Below are 14373 nucleotides of genomic sequence, written 5' to 3'. Positions count from 1 at the left end.
AAGTTTATTCTGAGTCAACACAAAAAACAAACAAGAAGTTACACATAATTTATAACAAAAATAAATTTTATCTTCATTTTATTTACAAGTGCGTTCACATCAGACAAAAACATATTTTTTTTTTAAATTTCTGTTAAAAAAAGTTTTACATTTTGCACAGCGAGTATCAGTAGTGCCTGCCATTTATACAAAACATGTACGTTTCTCCTTATTCTCTATTGCACCCTTGCAAATATATTGCTATCTTGCTTGCACTGTCAGCAGCTCAAATACATTTGTAATTCTAAGACAGAGACAAAAGATACATGTTAATTTACAGACTTGCTTTATCTTCAGCACAATTTAATGATTAAGAAAAAAATTGTAAATAATCATCGACTATTTACATCTCATTCAAAAAAAAAATCAGTTCTAAATGTACAGAAAGTGTGTCTAATTTTTACAAAAACAAAAAATACAATGACAACCTTTCAAAATATATATATATTTATTATCATTTATGTTATATCGACGAGTGATAACTTATTAAGAAACTATTCATTGCTTACCATTTAGCCTATGCTACAGACAATTTCCGATTAATTCTACAAAATGCTTTAACTAGCTTGCTACAACAAGCTACTGAGGAGCGATGGAGTCAGTTTTGATATAGAAATTTATTTAGGTATTTGTTGTAGGTTTTAGGTATTGGGAATCTTTAGCTATGACATAGATTATTTCATGAGAAAATGGATTCATTTAATGAATATACCTAATTTATATAGTTACGGAAAATTCAAATACTTACGCTTATTTATTTTTTAAAACACTGATTTTATTATCAATTTGGATTCACAATCAGAAGACAACCTCTTAAAAGTCTAAAATAAAAGTCAAGAACGGTCAAATATTTAAGCCAGCTTAAAAATCTTTGATCTATCCATCGATCCTCATTCTATTAAGTACAATTATTAATCCTTATTTACAATAAATTAATATTTTGTTACTCTTCTACCAATAAATTAAGATTAAGGGCTCTCGTGTGAGCGCACATAAGAAAAGCAGTGCTTTTTTAACTTTGATGGTTTTTAGCAAAGAGAAAAAGCGCAATTTTCCACTGTTTCAAAAATATTTCGAGTGTTAAAAATTTAAAACATATTCTCGAAAACATTAAGTAATCGTGGAGAATATGTATTCGGATATTTATATTTAAACATCGTAAAAATATTCAATAATTCATATTCCTAACACCAAAACGCGACTATTTTTATTGTTAAGTTGAAATGAACTATTAAAACAGATATTGGCATAAGTACTATTCCTATATACTACCTATTCATGCTTATGTGAGGTAAAGAAATACGATAAACAATGTTTTAAATGATAAACATCCTAGATTTTTACGTGATTTTTTAACAATGAATATAGAAAACGATGAATATAGGTATCCAAAATGAAATTTTAATATTGTAGATTACCCTTAAATGATGCAATAATGATTCAATACATATCAAGATATTCCTATGAAGTTTGAATATGAATACCAGAATATTCGTACGACGTTTGAATATATTACTATGCACAGTGTATCGAAACTTTTTATTTGCACGTGGCTTAATTTTTATGACATCTATCAATCACAGGTGATTTAAAAAAATAAAATATAGATTATAATTTATACTATAATAATATGCATTGTCTCTCACTGCATTGCAGTTACATTTATACACTCTTGACTTTTCACTTCATCTGAAGCCATTAAAGGTGGAAATGGACTTTTAACAATGCCCGACACCGCTACGGCGCGTCTTAGGTGATTGTAGAGTCCGTTTCAAAGTTTAGTGTCGCTCGTTAAAAGTGTGTTTCCGCCTTAATACAGTGTTCAATAAAGTTAGGAGGATAAAATCACAGTTATTAACTTGTCAAAGAAACATTTCCAGCTTTGCATTTCTCATTGCAGAGAGTAGGTATTTTCTTGGGATAATAATGCGGTGGGTTCCCAGATCCTTCCGCATACATAGATCTGATCCGTCAAGATACAAACGCAAATAAATTCTTTGACATCAAAAGAAAAAAAATATTCTGCAAATTATTACCTAATTGTTAATTTTGTTAGTGAATAATCGCAAAGTAATTTTTTTCTTGAATTTGATTTTAATCAAACGTAACTTCATCATTCACTGCAAAACATCGAACAGCATACCCATTGCAAAATGTTTAAAAAAAAGATCTACAAACTAAAAATGCACGCCAGGCGCATTAAAGCTTCGGTCAAACTGAGTCGGATTCCGCACGGGATGCGATTGCGGAATCGTGAAATCTATGCATAATCTATATGTTAGAACCATCAAAGTTCGTTGACTGCCAAATCCCGCGTGAAATCCCGTGCGAAATTCGTTCGAGTTTGGCCCAAGCCGAACTCGTTTATTTTGTTTTTTCCCCCCCTCAAATATAAAAATATACATAATCAACATATCTTCCAGTTTTACTTTACGCACGAATGACTATCTTATGAAGTACCTATGTTAAGTGTTTTTTTTTTTTTTAAATAAAAGCATGACAATATTATTCATATTTTAATCGTTTTAGAGATGATTCAGAATAATGCTGATTGCATAATAAATAAACCACGCGCGTATTTTGAAATACTGAAAATGGGTCTTCAGATTTTCTGTGATGCTGATGACGCGTTTTGTACAGTCAAAGGCTGTAAGTCGTTTAGCACGTTAATGATCATATTCGCGTGGCACAGTTATGCATATACGTTAGGTGTGTGTGGCGTGTTTATAGAAAAAGGTTATAAGTGCTATATGTTTTTAATGCAATAGTGCGGAATTGCTACTCGAATTCTGAGGCCCACCGTACACCTGTTCGTATGGTATTCGCAATATTATCATCTCCAGAAAAATACGTTGCAGAAAAGCACGCTATCATGTGCGCTTAATCAATAAAGGCTTAAAGTAAATAAACCCGTATTTACTTTGCTACATATAGCTAACTACATGTTTTTACGGAAAATGCCTTTATATAAAGTTTGTTGAATGTCGCGCATATTTTCGCAACCAGTTCTATTTGTTTTAGTCTTTAACCTGAATCATACCTAAAGTACAAAATTGATCAGTAGAGCCAAATTTTGAAAGCTTTCAAAAAACTAGATTCAAGGCGACGGCTTTAGACTTACCTAGTTATAAGATTTAACTAAAAAATGCCATTCAAAATTTGGTCTATTTCCCCTATTCGTTGTTGAGGATATATCGATTTTTTTGTTAAATTCACGCATCATCTATACTTTAATGTTCCTTAGCTGACTTAAAAGATAAATAAATCGCAGAAATCTTCTCGGTGCTAAAGCGACGCGATTTGCCCGGTGCTTTAGACCTTTTAGAATTAAGTTTTTCACTCGTATCATGATTTCATTATCAGTTCGCGGTAAAAAGGTCGTATGGGCCGTGGATAACCTCTTACGCATTTCAGCAATAAGCTATTTTAAGTCGGTTAAGGAAAAATAGTCACAAGGATTTCAGTAATGCATGACAATCCTCTGAAGTCATCTTTAGAACATACCTCTAACAATGGGGGCTGACTTTATGAAAAACCCCCAAAATAAATCTATACTAATAAATAAAATTGGAGTGTCTGTCTGTAATTTCGAAATAACTACCTCATATTAAGCTCATATGGTTATTTGAACGATACCATAACTGAATCACACGTTTTTAAAATTTTTGTCTGTCTGTCTGTCTGTCTGTCTGTCTGTCTGTCTGTCTGTTTGAAAAGGCTAATCTTTGGAACGGCTGAACCGATTTTGACGGGACTTTCACAGGCAAGTAGAGGATTGACCAGGGCGTAAAATAGGCTACTTTTTTAACCGACTTTTAAAAAGGGAGTTGTGTTTTTCTGCCTATGTACACCGAAATCTCCGAGATTTCTGAACCGATTTGCGTCATTTCTTTTTTAATCGATAGAGGAACTTTGCGACATTGTTTCATAAAAAATTTGGAGTCCAACTCCTCAATCCTGATGCTGCAGGGGATCTGACCAATCCACGCGGGCGAAGCTGCGGGCATCAGCTAGTTAACAATAAAATAAGTTTGTAAGGTTTTGTGGGACACTCCGACAGAAGTGAAGCATTTTATCTCTCTTAATATACTCCGTTCACTTCACAATGGACTGTTGCCCTATAAGTGAGCGAGATGTAAGATATGAGAGCACTTTTTTGCAATTTAGGCTCGCATCCCGTACAATAGATTAAACTTTCAGAGCTTTGTCATGATATTTTCTTAACGTCCTATATAATGCGTTCGAACTAACAAAGGGAAGAAGTATTCGCCATGTTGTGACATCTTAGTTAGAATATTTTAATTCAATATATTTTTTATAGATTTAAGTTTAGGTAATTAATTTTCACCATTACTTCATTATTTTACAATTAATCCAACAATCGACAATCAAAAAGTATACTTTGAATAAATGTTTTGACATAGAACAAAATCAGATACCTACAAAAAGCATTGAAATATATTAGTATACATATATATAAGCAATATGTAAGCATTGTAATATATATAAAAACGTCACAACGTGGGGAAAACTACTCTTAGTTCAGAAGATACCTATCACTTGAAATCAAAATCATACTGGACTTATCTCACTCATCAGTCTCATACTCTTACATAAACATCAGTCAACATTTTCTCAGTAAGTCGCTGTCGTTAAAAACATAATAAATTATAAATACGCAGAACATGTAACTTTAAAGTCAGTGGTACTGATTTTCATCAAATATTTACTGATTTATCCATATTTGTTAAGTACCAAAACTAAATTGGTTTACGTTTTGTTTTCTATTGTAGCATACAAGAAAAACTAATGCTTTAATTTTTTTTTTTCGTTTTAGTCCTACCTCAGCATCGACATCTTCCAATAAATAATTTAAATATGAACATTTTGTAGATTTGAAAATATTTTTTTCTTGAATTTGTAATAAATGTCAAAAATACTGTCTATTTTGAAACTACCCACATTAAGTCAACATTTTATGCTTTCACAGATCATTAAGTTCTTTATGGTATAATATTATGTACTATTTTAAGAAATGCTAAGTTTTCCAGTAATACATATTGTTTTCGATTTATTTTGGGTTAAGTATAATGAATTTAATTCGATTAATCTATAAAGATCGGTGAATTATTTTATCATTATTTTAAGGAAACTATTTTTAGTTAAAACTTAGTTTTGTTTTATCGTTGAGTAAAATTCAGTTATTCTTGTAATTCTATCTAAGCTTGGCCCATTTTGTCACATTGTTCTTTTAAAAAAGGCCCTTTAAAATTATACAATTAAATGAAATTCAGCAAATCTTATTTTTATACAGATAATGAAAAGATGAGCTATTGTGACTTATGAAAGACTTTAATAAAGACTTGAATAAAGACATTTTTCACATTTCTTTATTAATATATTTTGCACTAACCTAATCTAATAAATAGACTATCGTTTTAAACAACTTTATCTTTGAAATTTAGGAAATTCCGTCAAAATATTTAACACAAAATAGAATGGTAGCAGAAAGTTCGCTCAATACAACACCTATGCATGCGTTCTCACACAGGCTTAGATCCATAAAGCATACTTTGATTGTACTTAGACTAGAGTGTACTTTGACTTTGCTCAGACTTAAGACACTGTATTTAAAATCGAGACAGCGATATGTTGCTGACAAAAATCTGTCTCGTTTTAACTGAAACTAAAGTCATTCTCAATCTTACAAAATCGAAATATTCAGGTTGAGTTGAATAGGGTAAGCTCGCCATCGCACGCATGTCTATAGAACCTTCTGCTACTTCTCTATTTTGCGACTTTATGCAGCATTCGGAACATAGCTACAAACGACCGCGACCGCGACCGGCAACAGCGACTCTGTCTTGTCTGATTGTGCATATCATACGTCAGTTAGGACACCTACAAATATAACGTTTTGAATCGCGGGTATTCGAATGAATATGATATCGTGATTACGTAATATTATTTATAAGGACGACGCCTGCGTCGATCAGCGCGTACTAATTAATATACTGAATAAAAAAGTGTGTTTGTCTGTTTGTTACATTTTCACCGCTTAGCATTGTATCAATCATAACTAAATCACAGAATATATCTTGCGTCCCTGAAACACATAAAATTAAAAAACTTATTCGACGCGAATGAAATGTGGGCATCAGGCTAGTAAGTTAATAAAGCATAAACAAGCAGTCGTATCGCGCGACTATCAATCGCGGTCGGAGGTTTCGGTCGCTAAAACCCGAATGCTACCTTTTACTTTTCGATTCATTACACCCAAAGGGCCACTTTAGCTCCATTTATGAAATTCTATTTATTTATCATTTGTACGAAGATCTTAATATAAAAAACTACTGTAAGTCTTTTAAGGTCATTTTACAGTACATAGTTTCTCGACATCCACTGAAGCTATTCTAGTTACTATAACTAGCTTCTAAGATCATTTGTTCCTACTAGCTATAACAAAACCTATCTATATTATTCGTCATTACCTCGAATTATTTTTGAACAACTGACACTATAGTAAGCGTTTACCTGTTTTCAAAGGCTCTAACGTAACTTTTCTTGTTAACGTTAACCATGCATAAATCAGTCTTTTAGTATATAGATTAACAAGCAAACGTCCCGATTTGACATTTGCATACAATTTTTGCAGATTTACATATAGTCAACTGTTAACTTGAAAAGTACACCCAGAGCCCAGAAATTAAAATGAATGAGACATTTAAGAAACTTGTTTTTCAAAAAATATTTGTTAACATCATTTTGTTATCATTTCATTTCAAAACACAAAACAGTCGATAAACAGCATTGCTTTCAACAAATTTTTAGGAAATTTCGTAAATATAAATAATTAATAATAATAGAAGGAAAACTCAAACTATAGCGAGAGACTTTAGTTTTTCGAAACAACAGTCGAGATAAAACTAATCCAGCTATATTCTGTCAATTTGTACTCCCGTCATACCACATGTCCGCTATTAAACACTATGGAAATGGCGTATTATTTATTATTTGTTAAACATGGTCAGTATGATTATCAAACATCGAGATTGCTTCCGACTTTCAATTCTTATTCAATAAGCCGTCGGCTTTATCACCCATCCCAGCCCACGGCGAACGCATCGCATTTTTCAGTGTAAGTCAAATTTTTTGCTTGCCGTCATGTAAAGACGAAACCATGTGTTGCAAATAAAGGGGTACCTTTGTTGCGTATATAAACGAGACTCATTGCACGCAATGCACTTAATATAAAGTAAAGCAATGCACCAAAAAACCTCTCACTTGCTATGGGCATCGAATTAAGGAACTAATAAAACCGATCTATAATCTTGTGCATCAAAAATTGACGATTTCAGCTAGTTGATCGACAATTTGACGCTTTAGTTGAGGTCTAGTTATTTGAAAAACCGTTAACAACCCATCACTTACCCCGCACAATATATTTCAAGAGAATTCGACTTGCGCATTTTTTGCGTGTATCTGCTGCGTTCATACGCACCAAAGGAATCCCTTAATGCCTTGTAAACGTTGGCCCAACGTACTTTGCCAAAGGGACCAGATCATTTGGCGTATATTTGTCCAGCAAATACTTGATGATCCTTTGATGTTTATAAAACATTTTGGATATATTCGCAAACGACATGTAAGCCAGCCCTCGACGAATGAGCCTACGGCCACCTAACTAGCTTTTCCGTTTACAACAAACAATTTTTCAATGACATCAAACAAAGTTTCAAATGTACCTTCAAAACGTTGTGGCAGTTCATATCATAGAAATTACCTTTACAAAATATTATCACTATTAAGAGTTAAAACTGAATGTAGTAGGTAATCTCTACCCATATTTTTTTCTTTATTTTTTTATCAATATTCTATAACATAGAAAGTACATTCGAAAAGTAACACCCAAACAATCAAAGTTATTATTCATAGGTATGTTATGACGTCATACTCTTTTAACAAACCTTTATCTACCGTCAATTTTAACATTAAAAGTTCTTCCCAACAGGTGCCTCTTTAAAAGAATTTTTCAGAATTTAGATTTAAGTCTATTTTGCATCTGTTTTGGAAGATCTTCATTTGAAGTACATTACCACATATTATTTTTAATTATTTATTCAAACAACCACATATCAATAGTACAACCATATTTTTATCTCAAAAAGTTCCAATTTCTTAGTTCATCAACACAGCTCAATCTCCAAGATTCGTCCAAACATTTGTACCAACTTTGTGTCCAACTTTTCGTCTCGCAGCGTGCACGCAAAAAGGTATCTTATTACCTCGTGATAAAGTCCACTGTCTAATAGCGTCGTCGTCAGTCGGAGAGGAACCTCGCTCTCGTCTCGTCGCCGTCGTCGTCTCGTCCCGGACTGATGCTTTCAATTTCGTCCACTTCTTCGAGATTTTTTGTGTTCGGATTGCAAAGTCTGGAAAGTAAAGGAATTTCGATTAGAGGACATAAAAAAAATCCCGTATGAAATCTAGGTAATCAACCAATCTTGTACTGGCGAAATTGCCTAGAATATGCTTATTAACTCTTGACTTAAAGGTACTCATATTAAAAGTAAAGAGGAAATTATGCCGTAGACCCTAGCGGTCTGAATTAGAGACGAGGAAGCAAATCGCTTCATACGTGTCCGTAGAATTACGACTGTCCCAGGGTTACCTTTGAACCTTACCTGCATTTACAACAGACGATGCAGGGTGCGGCGAGCAGTAGTAACGGGCTCGCCACAAGGAGTAGCAGTCCAAAACCCGCGAATATACCGACCACCTGTAAAAAAACCAGATTACCTATGTAGATAGACATTTTACAATATATACTATGTACTCTCGTCTGTTCGTACAAAGATAAACACCCTCAGCATCCAGAGATACTCAAGATATCCTCCTTGGTATACCTGGATACTATACAAATCAGTGTGAAGGGGCTAAGGTGTAGAGAGGAAGATTTTTAAGATAATTTTGTATACGATTTTAATTCTACAGGGGTGACATGCTCACTTTGTGATCAAACCCCTATAAATAAATTTGATTTAAAAAAATATCTGGATGGACGAACTATTATTGCAAGCCCTCGGAAAGTTATCTTGGTGCTAAGTAGTTCAGGACAAGCATGAGTGAAATTCTACAGGCGTGACATGCTTACTTTGTAACCAAACCCCTATAAATAAGGAATTTAAAAAAAATCTGGATGGACGAAGTATGTATTGCAAGCCCTTGGAAAAGTATCTTGGTGCTAAGTAATTCAGGACAACCATGAGTGGCAGCTTGTGTCGGGGGTCAAGATTTTCTTTAGATCACTGAACAAGCGAAGTAAGTCTTTTAGATCATTGAGCAAGCGAAGTTAGTCTGGTTTCACTGATTGTTTACCTGTGCGCGATGCCATAACACAGAAGCTCTTGAGTGTCCTAATTTATTCTTGCACGGGCCTTTGTCGTAGTGGCGAAGTAAAAAGTCATCCTGAAACCAAGAGAAAACCAATTCAACATCTATATCCAAAAATTATATAACCTGAAGAGTGTCTCGCTTATCAATGGGCTATATTTTCTGGCAAATTTTCGATCTCGAAAATCAGGAATGCCTAAGGAATTACTAATAGACTCAAGACTAATAACTTGAGTTCTATACGATAAGCTTTGCTGTCAGTTTTTCCATAGTCACTGCTGAGACTAACGGATAACCTACCAGGTAACGTCCATTTTCAATATTTAATCTATCTGTAATCTGGAGATAAGTTACTTAGCAATGCAAACACCTTGCAAATGTAACTTATCTACAGGTTACAGGCATTAAAGGTAAATTCTTTGATTTAGAATTAGTAGGTAATATCGCTGGGCAGATTAAATATTGAAGACGGACGTAAATCCATGATATTCTCATAACAAATAACTGGATAAGTCTTCTCTCTATTAGTCATTCATTACACACACATTGTCATAACATCATAATAGCTGGAATTGACTGAAGCAGGACCTGTCTTCTAATGAATATGATGACATTTTTACTGACGCTCTTTTTGCTACTTTCACAAAAAAGGTGTACAACTTTAGAGGATATTTGCTTATAGCTTCGAATGTATTATTATTAGTATTATTACCGGTATTACCTCACTTCGTACTGGAAATTCATGCTGGAATATTAATCAAAATCAAACCCACAATCAAACATGATACCTAGGTAAGTATTAAAACTAATTACCTAAGTGCTAGCTAGAGATTAGGCTATAAACATTGATGAAGATCAAAAGTAGAATCCTATTAAAGTGATCGTAAAATTTTATTACGATCATTTACAAAGTAACTAATCAGTTTTAAATCAAAGGTAAAGGTTTCAAACATTAAAAAAGCTTTTTATGACCAGCGTTGTTACTAATTATTTATTACTAGCTGATGCCCGCGACTTCGACTGCTTGGATTTACATTTTTCAATATCCCGCGGGAACTTTTTAATTTTCCGGGATAAAAAGTAGCCTATGTCAATTACAGGGAAGCAAGCTACCTCGGTACCAAATTTTATACAAATCAGTTAAGCGGATGGGTTTTTAGGAATCCCGTGGGAAATCTTTGATTTTCCGTGATAAAAAGTAGCCTGTGTCTGTCCCCGGGATATAAGCTAACCCTGTACCAAATTTCTTCAGAATCGGTTAAACTGTTGGGCCGTGAAAAGGTAGCAGACAGGCAGACAGACACACTTTTGCATTTATAATATTAGTATGGATTAGTATGGATTATTAGTGATCTGTGATCACGTGGAAACTTGGTGGGTAGGTACCTACCTACTTAATAGTGCAATCGATAAAAAACATCGTAATCTTTCCTGAAAATATCAGAATTACCGGCAATACCGACACATACGATATTAGACGAAAAGAACAAGACTAAAACTTGAGTAGGTACCTAACTAGTATACTAGATTTGGCAAAACTAAACTTATTTTAATTCAAATTAAATAAACAGATAAATAAAACCTAATAAAATACCAGTTCTTTGAATGTCAAGCTGTTTGATAAATCTACAAAAGAAAAATAAAACCGACTTCAAAAACCAAAAACACTAAAAAGTAGAAAATAATTTTTGTTTAGCTACACATGTAATGTACCTAGGTATGAAGTCGAGCGAGCATATTAAAACAAAATTAGAAATCCAAGAGTGAAGCTCGCCCGACTTCATACCTAGGTACATTACATGTGTAGCTAAACAAAAATTATTTTCTACTTTTTAGTGTTTTTGGTTTTTGAAGTCGGTTTTATTTTTCTTTTGAAAATTTTTTATTTCACAATTTTTAGTGGCCCCACTGTACTATAATATGCTATGCCCAGTTAAAACCCTACTGTTTACTAAGCTATTACACTGATCGCGAGCAATTTGCTCTTATCCATTGAGGAGTTCTGTTCTCCATCTCCAAAGATATTCATCAGATCTTCACCAAATTTATATGGGACCACCTGCACAGTATACCCTTTCAAACAAAAAAAAAATTTTCCAAATCGGTCCAGGGGTCTTTGAGTAATCGGGGAACATACATAAAAAATATAAAAAAAAAATAAAAAAAAAAAAAAAAAAAAAAGATCCCGACGAATTGAGAACCTCCTCCTTTTTTGGAAGTCGGTTAAAAATGTCTTTTGATTTGAAGTAGGTAATCTGTTATTAATGTTAGGTTACTGCCATATCTCTGCGAGCATACGAGTAGGTATGTGGAAAGATAGCAACTAGCAATAAAGTTGACTTATGGATCCAATCTTTTTTTAAGACATCAGCAGAATCGGCGTGGATTTGAACCCACATATCTTTACCAATCGTCTGAGTACCATAACCATTAAGACACGGACAACTATAGATACTAGAGACTAAAATTTTAACTGAAGCATCTTCTGTTGACGACGGACAGAGATAAAAATTAGTTTTGTACTGATTCGTGGCCTTTAAAGTCGGTTTTAAAAAAAATGATTTTTCTTTCATACAAGCCAAAAACGCCTCAGGGTCTGGGCTTCTCAAAGGTAAAAAGGCTTCAAAGGAGTTCCTTGCGGTCGAATGCAGAAGCGTTTTATATTTATAATTACGACACCCTCATTTGAAGTTTCGAACCTTAAACAGTGTGTACCTACTTACAAAGTTCTCCGTTCTCTGATAATGGCATGAAAACCCTCATAATTATATACATAGGCCTTCCTCAAAATTTTGTTGGAAGACAGTGATATTGTTGACTTTTCACACCTTAAAATCTCCTACGACCTCGTGGAGCCGACAAAAATCGGCGATTCGTCTGCGGATGTTCATGATCAACAAAATCACGGTAAAATCGCACTGCGAAACTTCACTGCGCGATTTTCCCGCCGATTTCTGTGACCATGCGGTTCACACAATTTCGATATGTTTCAGAGTTCTGGCGGCGCGATAATATGCAGCGCGAGCTTGCTTACTTACATCCGATGACCTGTCCGTTTGTTCGCTCTACAGTTACCTCATTTACTACCAATATCTATTACAAAAAATTGCTCAAGTGCGAGTCTGACTCACACACGAAGGGTTTCGTACTTGGATGAATTAAATTCATCCAAGGTTTCGTACCATTGCATCGTACAAAAAAAATAACATTTTTTTTCATAGCGACCATTTTTAATTATTTGTTGTTACGTGGGCAATAGAAATACCTACACATTCTGTGAAAATTTCAATTCTCTACCTATTACGGTTCACGAGATACAGGCCGCTGACAGACAGACGGATGGACAGCGGACGCTTAGTAAAAGGTTCCCGTTGGCACCCTTCGATTACGGAACCCTAAAAATATTGCAAAAATAAATGTGTTTAGTGAATAATTAGTACAGATTTCATATCGCGAAAGTGTGATTTGAGATTTCTCTAGAATCTAGTTATTGAATAAGTTTATAACATTGTCTCTAGATTGTTCGCGTATCGTAACGCCAAGCCGTAAACCGGTTGGGTAAATTAGAAAGTGTTATGCTTTCTTTTGGCGCTTGAATTCAATCCGCACTCTGGTAAAGCATTATTCGTAATGATTATGCTATTAATTTAAATGGTTGTTTAATTGGTACCCGCTATAATAACGTAGGATTAATGTTACACGTGGTTGGTTTACGCAAGGTTGTTTGCTTTTTACTTGACTACGGAAGGATTTTAGCTGTGTATAATTCTTCCTTGTAAGTCTTGGCAGGCTTAAATCATTTGACAACGTACAATAGACGAAGTCATATATTATAAACCAGTTTTCGTATTATATGGCCCATATTTTATTAATCTTCTTCGTCGTAACACTCTTGGCAGATTGACCGTGGCGTGGTCATCACGAAGTCTTTGAGGGCTATCGGCAATCGCCGCTGTCAAATCAACGTCCTAGCGTAACTTTTCAAGTTAAAGTAAACTGTGCGTAAATCTATTTATTATAGTCAGAAAACTTTTTTCATTCTAAATTCACAGAATTCTTCAGTCTACTTTATAATGCCAATTTTCTGTTTTGTTTACTCCCTATTGACAGTCTTCTATAGATTCACTCACGGCATCAACTCTCCAATTTATATTCATTTATTATTATCACTCGGCCGATAATAGCAAGCTTAATTTTGCATAAGTTATAAAATAATATACTGGCTGCTTACTTAGAGCGACCATACATGGGCAGCTTGAGCAGTTAATCTTAAACAACATACACTCGTATATGCATTCTCAACTGCTCGAGCAGTCAACTCCTTGTCAACTCCTCGAGCAGTCGCTTTTATTAATCACTGGAAAACTGCACCAGACTAATCGACTCGAGAAGTCGAGTGTAGTCAAATATCAAAATATGTATCTTGTAATTGCTCGACCTTACCACAAAATACTTAACAATACTTTCTAGGTGTCTCGTGGCGTCACTAACATGGGAAAGAATGCAAGAGGGTGCGCGCGTTATTGCGTGCAATACAGGGTTTGATGTATGCACCATTACCAGCGAACATGAGGCATGTGCACAGGCATAAGCCTGGAGTAGTCAGCGTATTGCAAGTTGAAAGCACACCAGTGCAGTTAGACCTACAGTTTTCTATGCAGTCGCAACTTGGAGCTCTCGTGACTGCTTAAGCGTCCGGTGTATGGCCGGCCTTATGCAACCTCTCGCGAATATATACGCAGGTACCTGCATGTTCATAAATCAGCGGATGGCGGCCAAGGGGACGCTGCTGTCTAATTATACTTGTACTAAATCGCCCCCGGACTGATTTAGACTTGTGAGGATAAGAGCTTAGGATTCCCATACTTTCTAACGTTTAAGGGATTGTCTTGTCTTGCCTACATTACGTCGTTATTACGTCGTTAGTTTGCGATGAACAGA

General features: G+C 34.6%; 1 protein-coding gene across 2 annotated transcripts in view; it reads right to left on the bottom strand.

Moving 5' to 3' along the window:
- Window positions 1–5234: 5234 nt before the first annotated feature.
- The window catches only part of LOC123868392, a 127576-nt gene continuing 118437 nt past the window's right edge, over window positions 5235–14373 (bottom strand). Inside the window, exons 10-13 of one of the 2 annotated variants that reach the window (XR_006796639.1) lie at window positions 9418–9507; window positions 8724–8818; window positions 6967–8471; window positions 5235–6550 (exon numbers count right to left, since the gene is read on the bottom strand). Coding sequence is in view for 1 of the 2 variants with exons in the window: in XM_045910899.1 (XP_045766855.1) it covers window positions 8360–8471; window positions 8724–8818; window positions 9418–9507 (297 nt within the window). In the remaining variant the exon portion in view is untranslated. Of the gene's footprint in view, window positions 8472–8723; window positions 8819–9417; window positions 9508–14373 lie in introns of both variants that reach the window. The other variant, XM_045910899.1, reaches the window with a different exon arrangement.

The sequence above is a fragment of the Maniola jurtina genome, chromosome 9, assembly GCF_905333055.1.
Source record: "Maniola jurtina chromosome 9, ilManJurt1.1, whole genome shotgun sequence".
In the NCBI taxonomy this organism is placed as follows: domain Eukaryota; kingdom Metazoa; phylum Arthropoda; class Insecta; order Lepidoptera; family Nymphalidae; genus Maniola; species Maniola jurtina.
This window is presented reverse-complemented; position numbering and strand designations above follow the sequence as displayed.